The sequence below is a fragment of the Globicephala melas genome, chromosome 17 (assembly GCF_963455315.2).
Source record: "Globicephala melas chromosome 17, mGloMel1.2, whole genome shotgun sequence".
NCBI classification, from domain to species: Eukaryota; Metazoa; Chordata; class Mammalia; order Artiodactyla; family Delphinidae; genus Globicephala; species Globicephala melas.
Window position 1 is genome coordinate 77,463,638 of NC_083330.1, and position 19,485 is coordinate 77,483,122.

At 57.6% G+C, this 19,485-nt stretch overlaps 1 protein-coding gene across 1 annotated transcript in view; it reads right to left on the reverse strand.

Annotated features, from left to right (window-relative positions):
* Positions 1-1,251: 1,251 nt before the first annotated feature.
* The window catches only part of SLC45A4 (solute carrier family 45 member 4), a 75,894-nt gene continuing 57,660 nt past the window's right edge, over positions 1,252-19,485 (reverse strand). The window contains exons 3-8 of the mRNA XM_060287656.1: positions 12,379-12,567; positions 10,861-11,040; positions 9,143-10,176; positions 8,290-8,389; positions 6,989-7,200; positions 1,252-5,711 (exon numbers count right to left, since the gene is read on the reverse strand). Coding sequence (XP_060143639.1) covers positions 5,349-5,711; positions 6,989-7,200; positions 8,290-8,389; positions 9,143-10,176; positions 10,861-11,040; positions 12,379-12,567 — 2,078 coding nt within the window. The 3' untranslated portion in view covers positions 1,252-5,348. The remainder of the gene's footprint in view (positions 5,712-6,988; positions 7,201-8,289; positions 8,390-9,142; positions 10,177-10,860; positions 11,041-12,378; positions 12,568-19,485) is intronic.

The window sequence follows — 19,485 nt, forward strand, 5'->3', positions numbered from 1 at the left end:
GCGGCCCACTGCAGGTCAGCAGCCTCGGAACAAATCAACCCATCCTGCGTTCATCTCTCACCGGCTGCGTGACCTTGAGCGAGCCCCTCCCCCTTCCTTTCTTCTGTTGCCAAGTGCAGGGTGGCTTGCAGCTGCCCAGGGTCCCACCCAGTCCGTGTGGCACACACCCCATGCCTGATGGCAGCTTGGCCGCTCCCTGGCTGGCTGGTGGTAACCAGGGCCGTTCCCGAGTTTTCCACCCTTCCCTGGAAGGCTCTCTTACCAGCCGTCAGGACCCCATTACCCACCCACCAGGACAGGCCTTGGCAAGGACGGGCTGCCAGACATTTGCCCACACCTGGCCTGGGGCCCCAAGCTCGGGGTCTGGCCTGAAAGGGCTGTTGTCAGGTCACCAGCATGCTGGGTGGTTATCGCCCCCAGCTGGCTCAGCCTGAAGCCCACCTGAGCCAGGTGAGGTGGGCCGAGCTGAGACCCCCACCCACCCACCCACCCCCCTCACCTCTGGCAGGTGCCCTGGAGGGCCTGGGAATTCTGACACGGGCCCCCAGGTTTGGGGCTGGGAGAGCCTCTGGGGACACTTCAGGAGCCCTTACCTAGTCCACACCCACTGGCAGCCTTTGGTCAGAGCGGGGCGTCTCTGTCCTCTCCACAATGGACCCACCCAGGTTCCAGGAGGGCAGGGGGCGGGCCTGGGTCCACAGCCCAGCCACAGGAGGGCCGAGGGAGGGGTTCTGGAGAAGTGACACAGACACACCCACGCTGTCACCTGGCAGGGAAAGGTTTATTCAGTTTCAACCACAGAGTGACAGAGCGAAACAGACATAGGGAGAGCCTGGTCTACACCGGAAAGTGAGCGTGTTACACAGACAGGACCTTATGCACAGGGATGGGGCAGAGAGTGCCACGCAGCCACATCTACCGGAAAGAAGCCCTGAGACCTAGGGCTCTGCATCAAGACACACGAACACCAGGCCGCTTGTGCCCACCTAATAAAAAAATGAAGTGATGTGCGATATTACTTTTCTTTATAATCCCTTTTCCTCATAAAACGTTATGTGTTTAACACACACTCATATCACTGCTAAAATCAGCAAGAGCTATTATAGCGCTCCAACTTAATTAAGTTGATAAAAAAAAAGTTGTCCTGTGGCCAGTTCACAATGGAACTAAATAAGTTTTGTTCTGAGATGCCTGGGGAGTCTCTCTGGCAGCAAGAGGCATTTCCAACAATTGGGTCATTCCGCCACCGAGAGAGTCTCGGTCCACAGCACGTGGAGCTGTGCCCCTGGCAGCCCGGGGTAGGGCAAGAGGGCAAGGTGGGCACTCAGCTCGGTGGAGGCCCAGTGGAGGCGGCCACTCCCCAGGATGGGCTGGCCAAGGGGCCAGGACGGCAGTGGGCAGCTCCCCACGAGGAGGTAATGACAACAGCCCCCAAACGTACCGGGTGCCCAAGGGCCACGATGAATCGACACCACTCCGCTGACAGCTGAGCCCCAGGAACGCTCAGGGGGTGGACCCTCGCGTTAGCCCTGTCAGGCAGCCCCAGGCCTGGGGCCCCAGGCCCGGAAGCGGGCAGGAGATGGATGGTGTGTCCTAGAAGCAGCTGCCTGCGGATGGAACACGGAGAGTCGGGCACGTCCGTTTCTGGCAGCAACCTTCCCAGGAGGCCCCTCACAGGGGTGCCTGCGCTCACAGCCGGGGCAGCCAAAGGTGGACAGAAGCCCGGGTGGAAGCCCAACAGCTCGAAGGTGGCTCATGTCCAGAGAATCTGGTGTCTGACAGCCTTGCTCTGCGCAGCTGTCCCTGTCACCGGCTGCTGCGTGCCCTCAGCTGCACAAGGGATCGGCTGGCACCTCCCGGAGCGTTTTTTCAGCTCAGGCTACAGGGGCCTGTGGTGCCCGGAAGGCGAAGGCTGGACAGAGAGGACGGCCCTTCCCCACAAGCTCTACCAGCCACTCCTGCCCCTGCAGCCTCTCAGAGGCTCCACCTTGGGGTTCTGGGGGGCCAGAGATCTACGTCTCCACACACTCGAGCCTTTAAGAAAACACACCCGAGGACCATTTGGAGCCAGCCGCCCTGCCTCCCTCTGGGGGACACTGCTGGTCCCCCCACCTCAGGGGCCCTCCAGCCACCTGGGGAACATCGCAGTGCTGACCCTGCCGACAGAATTGGGACCAGGTCCCACCTGGCCGACCTCGATGGCCCCTCGAGCCTCCCCACGGGGGCGCTCCCACACGGGGCAGACCCCCGCCACGTGTTTGGGGCATCGATTTGATTCTCCACTCAGCGGGCTTTTATAGGGAACCAGGGGTGCAAACCAGACCTATGTTACCCTATTTTGGTAGTAAGTCCATTTATATGACACGGCGACCAACCAAATCCCTGCCAAGCCCCCTGCTCAGGGACGCCGGGCCCTGAGCGGTGCCCACAGACCCCCGGGGCCCACAAGGCCAACTCCAGGGTCATCTCCAGCATCGGCCACCCGGCCAGCCTACCCAGGGGTTGTCACAGCCCACTGGTCACAACCTGACCAGTCCCCTTGGCCGGAGCACCAGACAGAGGACGCTTCGAGTTAGCAGGCCACAGAGCACCGCTCTGGGGCAGTCGCCCCACGTCGCCCTGAGGTACAGCGATAGGACACACCCCTGAGCCATGGGCGGCAACCACCGCGCTCACGCAGCCCGCCCGCCCTGCCTCTCGGCTCCTCTTAAGACACAAGGTGACGACAGAGCTTCAAGTCAGTGCGACCTGGGAATAACCTCACTGCAAGGATGGTGCCTGCTCGCTCCCAGGCGAGGGGCCTGGAGGGCAGTGCTGCGGGCCGGGGCGGCTCCATGGCTGCCCCCGATCCAGACCACAAGGCACCTGCCCTCCCAGACCGACACAGTAAGACACACTTTGGTCACAAACAGCCAGAGGCTTTGAAATCTGTAAAGCTCGACGGCAGGACACTCGCTTCTGCCCGGAGCCGCCAGCAGCGGCCACGCCCTTCCCTGCAGGCCTTTATCGCAAGCACTTTCCAGGTGGTTCTTGTCCTAACAGTGACTTCAACAAATGTCCTTTGATGTCTTCGCTGGTGCAGATCACGGTCAACTTTAAGGCTGGGATCTCCAGGGTCAACACGCTTTCCAGGTGGTGGTCTCGCCACAAGCCCCTCTTGCTCCTATAAATCAAACCCCAGCCGGGCCCTGAGGGCCCTGGGTCTGGAAGGGAGCGCTGGCTGTGGATAGGGGTGGGCCCACGAGGGGTGGCCCTCTCCCCACCATCCCCGCCACCATCCCCATATAGTCTATGCTCTCCGGCCTCCCTGTTTTCTAGCTGCCAGGAGAACCCTCGAGGAGCAGCTAAACGCAGGCTGCGATCGAATCACAGCAGGAGGACCTACCATCCGAAAGCTATGAAGGCCACTGAACTGCACGTCAGTGACCTGCTGGGGGCACCCGCTTGGCTGGGGGGAGCGGGAGGCGAGGGGGAGGGTGTTGAGAAGCACACACCGGATGGCCAGTGGGGGCCTCAGGAACACCGAGAGGGCCTCCAGTGGTGGGAAGGGCTTTCCCATCCAAGCACGAGATTCCCAAGGTCATGCTCCAGCTATGATGCCATCGAAAACACTCCCATCTTCTGGTCGGTTCTCTGTGATCCTGGGTTTCTGAGGGAGGACACGTGGCCTGTGGACACGTCCGACATGGACAGGCACCGCTGCTCCTTGGACACAAACCACAACCTACAAAGTACCACCAGCAACGGACGGGGCAAGACCAGAGGCTGTGGTCAAATACATCAAATACCGCTACTCCTTTCAACACACAGGAAATTCAAGTAGTTTATTTAAAAACTGCTTAACTTCATCTTGAAATATATGTTTGCTTTAGAATGATCATATTGCAGCATGATTCTCATGCATTTTAAAGTACTTTATTTAAAAAAACATCAACTTGAGGCAGCGAAGTATTACAATCCTCTCTCACTTTATCCGGGTAATGGGCGGGAGGCCTCCCTTCTTTCTCCTGAGATCAGTAAACCTAGACTGACCGTTCCAAAGAAGAAAAGCAGAAACTGCTTAGTTATAAAGAGAGTGTGGTTTGAAAAGCATTTCCAAACAGATGCAGCATGTGACGACCGTGCTTCCCCGGGGCCCGAGTTTGGTTCTCCGCTGAAACTAGAAACACCGCGCCGAGTTGACCCGTGGACTGGACCTTCCTTCCGTCCCAAGACCCACTTCTTCACCGTGAGGTGGCTCCGATTCCAGTGGCCAGCGGGGTGAGCAGGCGCAGAGGTCAGAAGGGTGCAGAGTGTCCGGCGTGTGGGCCTGGTGGTGGGGCGCCAGAGGCAGAGCCACACCGGGAGCTCTGCCCTCGTGATTGCCCGCACAAATGGTTTACAGACAAATCAAAGTGCAACACAAGAATCAGAGCCTCTCCAGGGAGCTTCGGACAGGACGACGGGCAGGAGGGCTGGGCACGGGCAGCCACACGCAGGTAGGCCCGCAGGCAGGGGCAGGTCTGCTAGTTCAAGGGCTACCCCGGCGCTGGCAGCCCATCCCAGCCTGCTGGGCGGGGGGTCTGGAATTGGCCCTTGTGAATTGCCCTGGTCACCCCACGAGAACCCGGGGGCCTTGCCTCCTCCTGGCTTTGGTGTCACTACTACTGTTGCCCGCCGCCCACGAACAGGGCTGCCCGGGCACAATGCGGCAGACTCTGAGGAAAACAGGAGATAGATGCTGTTCTTCCAAGAAAACCACAGTTTCGGGGAAAAAAAAAAAAAAGAAGAAAAAAAAATTTTTTTTCCTAAAGTAATCATAGAGAAAAATACTCTCCAATAGCTGCAGCACCAACAAAATGTGATGAGATCTGACTGAACGTCCAAATACCTGTAGGCATCCACAGGGGAAAAAATTTGATAAAAATGTTTTAGTCACTGACTACATGACTGCTATCTGAAGAATTCAGATAAGATATAGCAAAATACATCAGATATTTTTTGTTTTCAATTATAACTTTAGAAATGCAAAATCCTTATTTTTTTCTAAATCACTTATGGTCTATGTTGTAAATCTGGTTTATACTTTTAAACCATGCAGAATAATATACCTGCAGAGTAAAAGACAAAGTTGAAATTAAAAGATCCTTTTCAATAAAAAAAAAAGATTTCAAATGATTCTTTTTAATTGTGGGAAAAGTAATTAACGTGGTATTTTTGCCTAGTGGCGCAAAGCTACCCTACAACTACCGAGCCTCCACTCTGGTTTGCGCTGCCGCTAAGGCCACAGCAGCCAGCCTGCAGGGGCGGTGTCCCCCGCCCTCCCCGCCTCCCTGCCCACCCTGGAATGTGTGTGCACGGGGCGCGGCTCAGACCATCGACTGGGTCTCCGCGAGCCGCTGCGGGCCCTCCTTCCGGGACAGCTTCAGGACCGTGGGCTTCTCGATGCTGCTGCTCCCGCCTTCGCCCAGAGCCTGGGAAGACAGGCCCTTCTGCTCTTCCTTGGCCTCTTCAGACCCCTCTGGGTAGATGACCAGAAAGGTGGCCGTCAGGAAGCCCAGGAAAGAGCCCACAGAGGCCACCATAGGGATGACGCGCACAGTCCCGACCGCATCGACCACGCTGCCCAGGGCGGAGGCCACCAGGATCTGGGAGATATAGACCTGGCAGGAGAGGATGGCACAGTCTATGCCAAAGCCACGCTTGGAGTTCCCGGGGCTGTGGTGAACGTACTGCAAGAGAGGAGGACACAGGCGTGAGGGCCGGGGGGTCAAGCTGTCGATCATCCTTCCCAGGGTTTGAACATTAGCTCAGAAGCCTGGACACAAAACCTGCCTTCCCCTCAGCCTGCCTGTCCCCGTCCTCACCCGACTTCTATCGAACATATAGTACTGGAGGTGCTGGCCATTGCGATAAGGTAAGGAAAATAAATTAAACCTATTAAGAACTGGAGTATACATATAGCTGACTCACTTTGTTATACAGCAGAAACTAACACACCATTGTGAAGCAATTATACTCCAATAAAGATGTTTGAAAAAAAAGAACTGGAGGGGCTTCCCTGGTGGCGCAGTGGTTAAGAATCTGTCCGCCAATGCAGAGGACACGGGTTCGAGCCCTGGTCCGGGAAGATCCCACATGCCGCGGTGCAACTAAGCCCGTGTGCCACAACTACTGAGCCTGCGCTCTAGAGCCCGCGAGCCGCAACTACTGAGCCTGCGTGCCGCAACTACTGAAGCCCGCGCGCCAAAGCCCGTGCTCCATGACGAGAAGCCACAGCAATGAAACCCAAGGACTGCAACAAAGAGTAACCCCCTCTCGCCGCAGCTAGAAAAGGCCTGCGTGCAGCAACGAAGACCCAAAGCAGCCCAAAATAAATAAATTCATTTAAAAAGAAACACAAATGAGAAACATAAGTATTGTCTTTAAGAAGAATTGGAAAGCAAGAAATAAAGCTCATTATCCATGGATGATGTGATTGTGTATGCAGAAAGCCCAGAAAAATCTATAAATATACTACAACAATTAATAGAATACACCATACTTAGGGAATATCATAAAGGCTCAATACTATAAACTTGGAACTCTCTCTAAATTGATATATGTAATCAATATGTTTCCAATTAAAAAAAACCCCAGAAGCTTATTCTAACGTTTAAATGGTCAAGAATACCCAAGACAATCTTGAAGAACCAAGTTGAAGAACTTATACTACGAGGTTTCAGGTCCTATTATAAAACTACTTAAGACAGTGAAGCACCACCTGTCTAAGGACAGACCGACCCACGGAAGAGAACACAGAGATCCCCCCGGACAGACACCTGACTTATGACGATCACGGCACGGCAGTGCGGGGGGGACACTGGGTCACAAGGCCATCCCCATCCTTTGTGAGGAAGCCAAAAAGTTCTGACAGCAGGGCTGGTGAGAACCCCAGAGCCGCCCACAGCTGCTGACCCTGCCCCAGGACCTCACCCACCAGCTCCCCATGCCCCCACCGGCCACGCACCTCCTTAATGTCGTGGTACTGCCCGAGCAGGGCGTAGGGGCAGTAGGAGATGCTCATGGAGACGACGCCCATGGTGCTGATCATGATCATGGCCACGTAGACGTTGGCGAACATGGCCATCACGGCTGTGCCGATGGAGAAGCCCAGCGTTCCCAGCACGTAGATGATCCTGATGCTCAGGTCGTAGTTGTCCAGGTACTTCTGTAGCAGGGCTGCAGAGAGACAGGCCAGCACGGTGACTGCCAGGCACCGCCCACGTGCTACCCTCCCTCTACCGCCGCGCTCAGCCCAGCCCAGGAGCAGGCGGCCGCCCCTCTTCTCTGCCCGCCAGGCCACCACATGGTGCTCCCACAGCTCACGGTGCCCCACTCGGCTGCCGGGGGCTCCGCACCGCAGAAGGAAGGCGGAGCTCTTGGTCCCAGACCCCATGACCTGGTGCTGTCCTGCAGCTCCCTGGGGCCTCCCTACCCTGCAAGGTCAGGCCTTCCTGATCCTTCCACCAGTCCAGGCCCACTCGGCACCCTCTTGGGCCCTGTGCCTGGTCCTGCCTCGAAGACCGAGCTGTTGCTGGTTTTCCTCGCGAGCACCCACCCCCTCTGGGTCTGGAAGGACTCACCCTTCCAGACTCCTGCTCACCCTTCCTGACCCAGCTCTCCCGAGAAGTCCTCTATTAAAGCATCGACAGCACTATGACCGTCATGAAGGCTGCCCGCTGCCCCTGGCTGTTATCTTGGTCATCCTCAGGTAAGAGCACAGGCAGGGGGCCCGGCCCAGGCTCAGCCAGGAGACCCCTAACTGCGGCTCTGCCTCGTTTCCAGAAGCTGTGCCAGCATGTCGCTCCCGGGACTGAAGCCTGTCACTCCCACCCCCTATCCTCCAGGACACAGCTGACCCCAGGGAAAGGCTGCTTGTCTCCTCCAGCCACCCTGACCTCCGGCAGGGCCCAAACATACCGTATGCGCTCAGGCAGGACCCAGGATGCCTGCCTCACCTCCCCCTGGCTGAGGGCACAGCTCCTGCAGTGCCGCCACCCCCTGAGCCATGGTCAGACCCCTCCCCGAGGAGCCTGGGCAGGCGCCTGCCCAGAGGACAGCCCACGGCGGGTCTCAGGACACCGGTTCCCAGTATCAGGCTAAGGTGGCTTATTCCCAAGGTGAGGATGAGTGGATTTCTATGCTGCTGTCCCTGAGGGGTGGCCCTGTCTGGTCAGGGCCCGCCATCCACAGAGCAGGATGCCCGTCGGTCTTTCCAGTCATGGAGCACGTCCAGACAAACGGCTCACCTGACTGGGGGCCGCTTACCCGAGCAAGTCGCACCGGTGGCCGCGTAGATGACCAAGCCCCAGCAGCCCATCTTCACGCCCGCGTTGTAGGCCTGCCATGCAGTCGAGTTGGATGGAGCCTGTTGCAGAAACGAGACTGGGGTTCAGGGGGTGGGGACAGAGTGCTGTACCTCTGGGCAAAGGAGGTCACTGACGTGGAAATTTACATCTCGGCTGCAGGCAAGCCGTGCAGCACTGTGGTAGCACCGCACGGAGGAAGGAGCAGCCGTGGCCTAGGCCGGGACCTGTGGCAGATCGTCTGCACCCCCCAGCCTCGCTCCTGCCCCGCCTCTGGCAGATGCGACCTACAGCTCCTGCCTCTGCCCTCTTGGAGCCCAGAGGCCGCGTGAAGCAGCTCAGACAGTACAGGACGGTGAGGACCACGTGGGGCGGGAAGGCCTGAGTCTGCGCTGGGACCATCTCAGACCTCCCAGCCCGACTCTGGGCGACACGGGCACAGGTGCAAGTCAGCTGACGCCACGGGGACTAGGACCCATGCCCAGCTGGCCCGGCCACAAGCCAACACATCGCTGCTTTAACCCTCTGTGCACGGCGTCTGTGCACGGCATCTGTACGCGGCGGGAGTGGGCCTTCCTGCCTCTGGCTCCTCGGCGCTCCGGTACTTGCCGAAGCCTGCCGTTTGCTCGCCGCGGACCCCAGTGTGAATGCCCTCTCGGGCACACATGACGATTCCCGACCGTGTCAGCAGGGCTGCACGCTGGCTGGCGGCCCACCATGCACCCCTGCAGCTTTGGGGGCGGCCTGCTGGGCGCCAGGGAACCAGGCTGTCACCACAACCAGGCTCCGCCCCCCCCAAGTGCCCGGGCGCTCACCTTGGGGTCCCCCTCAAAGATGACCTGGCCCATGAAGTCGGTGTAGAACACGGCCTCAGCGATGACGGAGAACCAGGTGAGCAGGTGGCAGAGGCAGAGCCGCACCAGCTCCTGGGGCATCTTCAGCATGGACAGCCAGAGCAGCCGGACAGTGGTCTCGCCCTCGCCCTCCTCGCTCTCTGTGTCCCCGCTGGACGTGGTGGCCCCGCTCTGGTTGCGGCGGCGGCAGCGCTGCCGCTGCCGCTTCTGCAGGTCGTACAGGTCGCTCATGCTGCGCGAGGGCTTGATCAGGACCACGGCGTTGGCGCGCCGGTAGCGGTAGCGGTGGGACCCGGTCTTGCCGTAGTAGGAGAAGGTGCTGGAGGCCTGCCGGCGGAACATGTGCCGACGCCGACGCCCGGAGCCCGCCGTGGCCGTGGGCTTCACGTCCACCCGGCTGCAGCCGCCGAGGCCGCCGTGGGGTGGGGAGCTGCCTCCGTTGGGGAGCCCAGCCGTGCTCAGGTGGTTCTCCAGCAGGGTCTCGTCCTCCCCGGCGGGTTCGCAGAGCAGCGGGGGCAGGCGGGGCGGCCGGGCCCGGGCGAGCTCCTGGCTGGTGCTGCAGGGAGTGCCAGGGTAGGAGGCGTCGTGGAAGATGGATGGCTCAATGTCGTGCAAGAAGAGCAGCTCGGGCTCCAGGCCCAGCGCGGCGTCCGGCACGTGCAGCACCGAGTCGCTCTTGCTGCGCACGATGCCCGCGTCCAGGTAGTCCAGGGCCAGCTCGTGCGCTGACTGCACCTCGTCCGGGAACAGGGCACCGCCGTCCAGGGCGCCGGCACGGGGGCCGGGGGCCGGGGCCTCGGCCGCATCCACGCTGCGCTCCTGCTGGGGGCCGTACTGCTCCTCGTCGATGCTGAACAGGTGCAGGGCCACCGACACCGAGAACACAATGGCCGCGAAGAAGAAGAGCACCTCGTTCTGCGTCCGGAACCAGGAGCCCAAGAAGGTCTGGGTCCAGTCCAGTCCCCCCAGCACGTAGCCGATGGCCCCGCCAAGGCCTGAGGGAAGGGGAGGGGTGGTAGTGAGCGGCGAGCCGAGCCAGGGGGAACCCAGACGGGAGTTCAACACCCCCAACACACACACACGCACACACACACATGGGTCCACACACACACACACACGGGTCCACACACACACACACACACACACACACACGGGTCCACACACACACACACACACACACACACACACACGCACACACGCACGCACTGGGGTCCAGGGCCGCCACTCAGAGAAAACGGGAGGAACAAGGACATGAGGAACGACACCTGAGCCCGGCTTCGGAATCCTGACCTGACAGGTTCCTGCTTCATGAATTGGGACAGAAACGGGCGCCTGCCCGCCCGGGGAATGCTCTCCGCGCTCCCCGCCATCCCCTGAACTCACATTCCCACATTCCCGTCGGATGGGAAAGCTGCCCGACTGCAGGGGGCGGCCAGCACAGGGCCCTGGACTGGGGCCGCCCGGCTAGCATGTCCCCCACCCCAGACCACAGTCACCTGGCCCTGCCAGGATCTCAGCTCACTGCCTCGCCCACCAGCGTCTGAGACAAAAAAGCCTCACGCGGAGGCCATGGGAGCAGCCTCCACCAGCCCTGCCGACCTCAGACGAGCCGGGTAAGGACCGGGGTGCGGCGAACGGGGGGCCGGGGCCTGGGGACGGGCGGGGCAGGGCGCGCTCACCGGCAGAGAAGGCATGGATGTTGAGGGCCATGTCCTGCTCCTCACTGTCCGCCACGTCCAGCAGGTAGGCGCGGATGGGCCCCTCGGTGGCGTCAGCGCTGAAATCCAGGACCACCACCCCCAGCACCGTGAGGACGATGCCAATGGGCTGCCGGGTGGGGACATCGCCGAGGGACAGACCTGACAGGGCACAAAGGAGCAGCCGATCTCAGCCCAGTCGCAGGCAGTGACCTCCCGGGGAGACAGCGGCCTCCCGCCCCAGCCCGAAGGGCACGTGCTCCTCGGCACAGCCTCTCCTTACGGAAGGAGAGTTTTGTCTTTCCTGGCTCTGGGAAGGAGGCTGTGAGCCGTAATCACGCACCTGCCTCAGGTGAGTCTGGCCCTGAACCCAGAGACCAACCTGCTCCCCTGACAGCTGAGCTAAAGCTGGTTTTACTGGATTCACCGCCGTGGGACCGAGGGGCACTCTGTGCACAAAAGTGATGGGGGGCACTGGGCTCATGGTCTGGAACCCAGGACCAGCCCCTGAGCTCTGCAGATGAGGCGGGTCTCAGACACACCCTCCCTGCTTGAGGGCAGGGGACCTGCTGGCTACCTGGACCCGGCAATGCCCGGGAGCAACACAGGTGCAGCAAGACAGAGGGCACCAGGCCGGAGCTCCGAGCCGCTGCGTTTGGGCCACAGTGGGCCGGGTCCACCTGCACACACAGGTCCTCGAGAAAGCCGCAACAGGCCCTCTAAACTGTGTCCGCTGGTGCCAGGAGGGCGGCACCCCTGGACTCCTGATCCGGGGGCATCTGGATGGAGGGGAGGTGGGTGGGCGCTCAGCTCAGGGAGGCCTTCCTCGGCCGCCCCCACCAAGCTGGCACTAAGCTCGCCCCAGGCGGCCTCACGCAGGCAGCCTCTGAGCAGCTGAGCAAAGTTTTCTTTCTGCGCCGCCCTCCCCAGTTCCTGAGCCTCCTAGCATCAGTGACCCCCGCCTGAACTGATGCGGACTCGGGGCAGGCTCGCCTATGTCAGAACACGGATCAAGCCTTCGACTTACAAAGTCGTTGCCAGAAAACAGGGTTTTGTTTTTCACCAGTGCTGGCGGTTGCTCTCAAGCAAAAGCTATTTTCCCACATGTAGTTGTTTTACTTGAAAACAAAACAACAACAAAAAGAAGCAAAACAAACCACGAGTACACGAAAGAAACAAACAAAGAAGTATCACACTAGGTCTGGACATTTTCAATACCAAGCCTAAGAAAAGGAGAAAAAAAAAAAGAGAAAAGATAATTTCTGAAATAATGCTGGAAACAGGACGTGGTGTCAGATACGCATTAAAAACAAACGGATCACAACAGGAAACGCTCCCTGAGAACAGGTTCCCACGGCGTTCCCACGTGGGGCCCGTGGCCTGGCCACCGCCCGGGCGCCCAGGGCTCTGCACAGCTGCCCAGTCCGGGACCAGCCGGTCTAAATTCTTTAAACATGCGCATCTTATCGAGTCCCAGGCAGGGCTCTGCAGGACACTCACCGATGGCAGAGCCGTTAAGGAAAAGTGCCACTCCAAAGAGCACGCCCACGCAGAGCACGAGGATGAAAGGCCGCCGGCGGCCCCAGCTTAGGGTGCACCGGTCACTCGCGGAGCCGATGAGGGGGGTGAAGACGAGGCCAAGGATGGGGCTCAGGAACCAGGTGAGGCTGTAGTACTGCTCCGGAAGGCCTGCAACAGACACGCGGGCCGTTACACACGCGGGCGGGCGCGCTGCAGACCGCCTGCCCCAGGCAGCTCGGGCCGCGCGCACACACCCCTACCAGCTAGAGGGCCCCCAGCCAGACGTCCCCACCTGCCAGGCCCGGTGTCTGAAATCAGCCAAAGCCCGACGGTGAAGCATCAGGTGGCCCGAGGCCAGACCTGGGCTGAAGAGCCCGTGTCCTGGAACCTGCCCAGGGCGCACTCGGCAGGCGGGCACACAGCGTACGGTGCAGGGCACAGGACCCAGCGGGCCCGGGCCGCCATGCACACATGGAGAGGCACCTGCAGGGCAGCGGCACGAGGGCAAGACCCTCTCACTCCTCTGGCACTGACCGGGGCCTGGGGTCTCAGGGGCTGCTCAACGCCACCCTCGGGAACCAGGCACTGAGCCCGTCAGCCCACAACAAGGCGGGCGGGGGCTGACGCTCCGCTCCCGGGATCCTGGGCCTCACAGCTGAAATCTAAACCACGAGGGTTTGCAGAGGGTTCTTGCAGCCACGGACGCACTAACTGACCCCAGCAGTGGGCTTCTGAGCGGCTACCGAGGGGCGGCAAGAGGGGCGGCCTCAGTGTGTGTCCAGCTGGAACCAGGGGGCTGTGTCCGGCGCTTAATCCTCCTAACTGCCCAGGGAGGCAGGGATCACTGTATCCATATCACAGACGGGAAATCTGAAGCTCAGAGAGGCTTAGCTAGGCAATCTGCCCTGGGTCACAGAGCGAAAAAGTAGGAGCCTAGGACTTAAACCCAGGGCTGCCTGATTTCGAAGTCTATGTACCCCCCACCCCACTCTACATGCCTCCTCCCTATAACACAAACCCAACGCCCATCGCCACTGCAACAACGAGAAACTGAGTCTGTCTCATTCATACGCAGGACAACACGGCAGAATCCCGCACATGCTGGGTGCACAAGGGCACACACTGTGGGTTCCATTTACAGGATGTCCAACGGGGCCAAAGGAGTGTCTGCTGGCAGAAGCCAGGGTGCTGGTCGCCCGGGGGAGGGGCAGGGGCTTCGGGCTGGTGTGTTCTGACCTTGATCTGGATGGGGTTCCCTGGTGACAGCTCACCCAGCTGGAGACTTGGACCATGCACCTTCTCTGTGTGTCATACTTCAGTGAAGAGTTTACATAAAAAAAATAAAAGCGTGCCTTGGCACCCCAGCGATTGTTAGCTAATGTCTTACACCACCAAAGGCCCTGAGAAACGGAATATTGTGCTGAACTACTCGGAAAAATAAACTGTGTAGGAGGAGGAAATCGTTTTCAAAGGAGGAGGGAAGCACCTTTCAAAATCGTTGCTAACGTGCCCATTAAAATATTTATGCATTCAGCCTAGAATTCAAGGTGTCAGCCTCGACCTTTACACCACACAGAACCTTAGGAAGGGCGAATTCTGTTCCTGATTCAAGTCAGCAGAACGCACTGGTGTTTCAGGAAATGAGAAGCTCGCCGAGTGTGCTCTGCTGACAAGCGGTGGTTTACATGGTAGGCCCGGGTCTTCGGCGTTCACTGTCAAAGTCAGGCACTGGGGAAACGACAGCGGTACCGGCCACATCGGCCGCGGCGACACTTCCTATGCTCAAGAACGCACAGTGTCGAAGCATCAGGCTTCTCAAAAACAGCTCCCTCACAAAACCATTTAGCGCGTGTGGTGTAGTCGGTTTCAGAGAGAAAGGAAAGCATTTTTACCCCAATGGACAGACTCTTAACTATTGTTGGGTTTTTCAAATGTCACAACTTTACTAATGAACGGTGACTAGCTTGGTGACGGGGCTCCGTGCAGAGCTGCAGCACGCATGCACTTGCGCACACGCAGGCACGTGTGCCTGCCGTCTCCCCTGGGGGCCTGGCCCTCCTGCTTCAGGCACAAGGAAGTGTTCTGGGCTTCTGCACCTGCTGACTCTCACCTCCCTACCTGGTACCTCTTAGAACTCTGACGGGTCAGCCACCCAGGAGGCTCCCACTCACCAGGGCTCACCACCACTGCTGTAAGTCCACAGCTGCTGAACCACCTGTATGCGATCCCAAGAGACGGGCATCTCTGAGGGTGGAGACCCACAGAGGTACCAACAACAGTTGAACTGAACCAAACCCGAGGTGCCCCTGCAGCGGGGTCAGCCTGAAGACCCCAACCACCGACCTCTGACCCTGCGCACTGCTGCTGGCCAGCCCCCAGCCCGGGTCTGATCTTCAGCTGTGGTTGGCCACCCCACCCCCCGGTGCCCTCACCCGCCAGGCCTACCATCTGCCCCAGGCCACCTTCCCCACCCCCAGCCAGCCCACCACACACATGCCTCCTGGCATCAGTCATCTTGGCTCCCGGTGCCGAACGCACTCAGCACTGTCCAGGAGCAGGGAGACTGGGCTCACAGCACCCCTGGGGCCGGCTGTGCTTGCTATGCAGGGGGGGAGCGGTGGTTCCTGGCCTCGGCAGCTTCCAGTCCCAGGGAGACGGGCATCAGCAAACTCACCAGGCGACAAGCATCTCAGGGTGACCCGTGGCGCTTCAGGGACTGAGGGGTCGGGAGGGCAGCACCCTTGAGTCTGAGGGAGAGAAGCGGATGGGGTGCCGGGCGGCGGGGGCAGAGGGGGTGGGTGTTTCTCTGGCCATGGCAGGTGGAGCTCTTTACAGAGCAGAAGGCCCTGCGAGCCCGGCCGGGCCTCTCACAGGGGACAAGGGGCGGGAGTTGCGGGACCTGCAGCATCACCCGTCGCACCTGCCCGGGTGTCCGGGACACGGGAGGAGTCAGCACTGGATCCCTCCTGGCACCTCGGCTCGGCGTGGCCGGAGGGAGGCTGCTGGGCAGGGCGGCCAGCAGGGCCCCACTGTCATCCCAACGCTGCCCAGAGGACAGGTGTTCGTTCCAACCCGTCTCCTTCTCAAGGTCAATGCTCTGGAACACGACTGAGCAACTCTGTGGCCCCATTTTGTTAAGAAGGTTGCTACGTTTTTTAATGGTCGAAAAAGATCAAAGTAAGCACATTTCCTGACATGTAAAAAGTGTCTGGAAATAAAGTTTTATTGGAACGAGGCCACACTTGTCCGCTGATGAACGGCTGCTTTGAGCTCCATGGCAGAGCTTGGAGCTGCTACAGACACGCGGCCAGAGCGCCAGGAACATTCACTCTGGCCCCAACAGGAACCGCCTGCCAACCCCTGCTCTAGATGCAGCGCGGTTGTGTGTCGTCCAGGGTTTGTCCGTCTCCTGAGTTGTGCTCAGTCGGCCCTATTACTGAGGAAAGAGGGGTGTGAAATTTCCCAACAATGACCGCGAATGACTGTTGGATTCTGCCTGTCCTTGCCTCACCCGTGTCTTAGGCTCTGTTCCTCAGAAGCACAGGCACCTCACTCCTGAGCCCACCCTTCCGTCCGTCCTGTGAGCTGCCCTCTGTACCCCCAGCAGTGCTTCGTCTGTATCTGAAGCCCCCTTTATCTGGGCTTAATACTCCCCCCAGCCGACTCAGGCTGCCTGTTCCCACCTTTTCACCTCAACCCTCTGCGTCAGTCACGGTGTTTTACAAGAAGATGGGCAGGTCTTGCTCTTCCACCCACTCTGGTGTGTCTCCTCGCTGGCGTGTTTCGTCACTTGCGTTTCGAGTAGCTGCTCGCGTGGGTGACATCAGGGCTGCCGTTTTGCTACCTGCTTCCTGTCTGCCCCCTCCTGGGGTCTCTGTTCCTCTTGTTCCTGCCTTCTTTTGGTTAACTATTTCTCCACCTTCCATTTTAATTTACACGTTGGCATTTTAGCATCATTTTGTAGTGCCTGCTCTAGAGACTGCCTTACATGTCAGCTTTCAGTCTATTAGTGGATATCGTTCACATCACATAAGAAATTAGTGACTGTCTGTGCCCGTTGACCCCAAGCCCCTTTACGTTGAAGCTGGAACATACGTTTCACGTGCAGACACGATAAACCCCACGCTGTGCTGTGTGTTTTACCTGAAACAGTCATTCATTTTAGAAGAATTAATAGGAAGCTGGTCTTTTATCTTTACCACCCGTCTTACCATTTCCGTACCCTTCCTTCTTCATCCTCGAGGTCCCAGTGTCCGTGTGCTATCACTTCTCTTCAGCCTGAAGAGCTGTTTTTGGCTTCTTCAGCATTTCCTACAGGGTCTGCTGATGACAAATGCTCTTAGAATTTACCTAAATTCTCTCGACTTCACTTTTTGTTCCTAATGGATATTTTTGCTGGATACAGAACTCTGGGTCAACTCCTCTCCCCGCCAGAACTTGAAGGCACGGTTCCACTGTCTTCTGAGGAGGCTGTAGCCCACATGACTACATACACATCTTTTCTTCCTCTGGTGCCTCGAGATTTCCCCTGTTGCTGCTTTTCAGCAGTTTGACTATGGTGAGCCTAAGCGAGGCTCTCTTTACGTTCATCCTGCTTCACGAAGCTGTAGATATAAGCTTCCACCAAACTTAGGAGGTTTTCAGTTATTTCTTACTTCACATTTTGATGCCCCGTTCTCTTTCCTCTCTTCCGGGGCTCCAATTACACGTATATCAGACACTGTCCCACTGCTTCCTGAAGCTCTGCTCATTTCTTTCTTCAACCTTTGTTCTCTCTGTTCTTCATGTTAAGTCATTTCTACAGACCAATTTCTTAGTGCACTGAATCTTCTCTCATCCCTAAGGTTAATTTTTATTTCAGATACTGCATTTTTCAATTCCAGATTTTTAAATAGCTTCTAGTTCTCTGTTGAGATCTTCTACTCTCCACCTGGAGCCTGTTTTCCTTTATGCCCCCGAGCAGAGTCAGAACGTGTCTGATGATTCCAACACAAGTCATCATATTGGGGTCAGGTGCCTTGTGGCGTTTTCTCTGGAGTGAAGGTCATGTTTTCCGTTTTCTTTTCTCCCCAAATGCCTAATAGTATTGAGTTGTAGCGTAGACATTATAAAACGATGTGTGGCAGAGGCTATATTCTGTTACATTCCTCTGATGAACAATGATGTATTTCCCCCACACACAAAGGTCAATAACTGGACTTTGATGAATAATTCTGGTAAAAGCGTTTCTGCACAGATACGCAGGTATAAAACACATATAAAAAATGAACATAAAGATTCCTTCTCTCCTTAAGTACGTCTTAGAACAGCCATGACTGAGTTTAACTTGATATGTATTTCAGAGCTTAAAAACCCAAGAAATTAATAACAAATTTTTGCAGCTTAACTTGAGGCACATGCGTTTATTGTCCTGACACTGGAAATACCTTCTTGACATTTGATTTGATACTCTTATTGGTTAAGCTTTTGCCTTTTAGAAGTTTTCCTAGGAGAAAATACAAGAAAAAAGTATCTATCCAGATTACCCATCACTCTTTGAACATTACTTAGGAATAACGTGATCTTAAAATACGTCAATTTTGAAAAACACTGGCAAAATGCTGGACTGTTATCCTTATATTCAGGATCTCTGCTTTGAAAAAGAAATGAGTATAAAAAAGTAATTTTGTCCTGACATTGGTGGGATGAGATACATTCGTACTGTTCACAAATCCAGCACATAAGAGTGTCTGTTTTAAATGAGATCAACACTAATACATAACAAGAAGTAGAGAAGCCAACTTTAGGAGACGCACTCATCCTACCCAGTCCCTCTCGGGTTTTACCACCGTTGATACTTTTGTTTTAACAAACAATTAACTTGGCTGGACTCGGACTCAAAACTGTCTCCCTGCTTTTTTAGCTTTAGCAAAAATCTGTCCCATTTCAGGAATTGCCAAGAGATACGAGCAGAGATGACACATGGGATTAGGGGTTCCCCAGCTCTCACTCTGCCCTTGGGTTCGGGTACCCAGCTGTGTTTTAGCCCCTCTGGGCGGCATCATGTGAGGCCAATCTTCAGGGAAAAAGCCATAAAACACAATGAGAAGCTCACCGGGTGCCCGGCCTTCTACTCTGGCTGCTCTCTAGTGCTGACAGGCACTAGAGGGGAAACTGCACGGATAAAACTGTTCCTTGAAGATTCGGCCTCTTAGCTGGAGGGGCACAGACAGTGGCCAAGTGCCTGCTGCTGGCCATGGGCTCATTACCACAGTGGTGACCATGTGCTGAGAGGGGCTACAGGGCCTGGTCACAAGAGAACTGCTTGTCCACACTCTCTCTCTCTCTGGCCTACACAAACATTCTGTGAACGTCTGTGAGCTGCAAGGCTCTGCGTCAGACGGGAGCAACTGAAGACAGACCACAGAGGACACAGGGAGTGCCTGGGAGACGTGCCCCGGCCCCAGCTCGCCCTTGGCTGCTAAGTGCCCACCGCCCACCCCTGACTGACCGGGCCGGCAAATGTAGGACCCACAGGGTCTGGCCGATGGAAAGCCTGTGCTCTTCCCAAGTACACGCTACGACATGGACATGCGTGGAGAGGCTGGCCATGCAAGGCGACAGAGAAAGCCATCTTCACCGAAGGCGTCCCCTGGAAACCCGGGCTTCTCGCCCCTCCCTGGGAGGGAGCACGGCGTGAGCAGTCTGCACTGCCCCGGGACCGCGACAGGAGCCCAAAGGGCCCTCACGTGGCAGCTCACGCTTCAGCACCCGACAGGCTGACCCACTGCCGGTTCCCCTCGGGCAGCGGCATTTACATTCCCGGGGCCCCTGTGCCTGCTGGCCGTCGTGTGTGTACTTTGCCCAAGGAGCTGCTGCGCTGAGGACACTGCCCTGCCCGGGTTAAGAGCGCGGCTCAGCCCGCACGCAGTTTCTGAGGTTCAAGTGCGCGTCACCAGAGTCAGACTCCATTCCATATGACTCTGCTCGGGCTGCAGTGCCCGCCCGCTCCCCCCAAAAGGCTCCTTTGCACCGAGCTGTGCCCTGTGCTAAGTTTGATGAAGGTGGCCTTTCGGGGCAGGGCTGTCGGGGGAGCCTGTGCTCTGC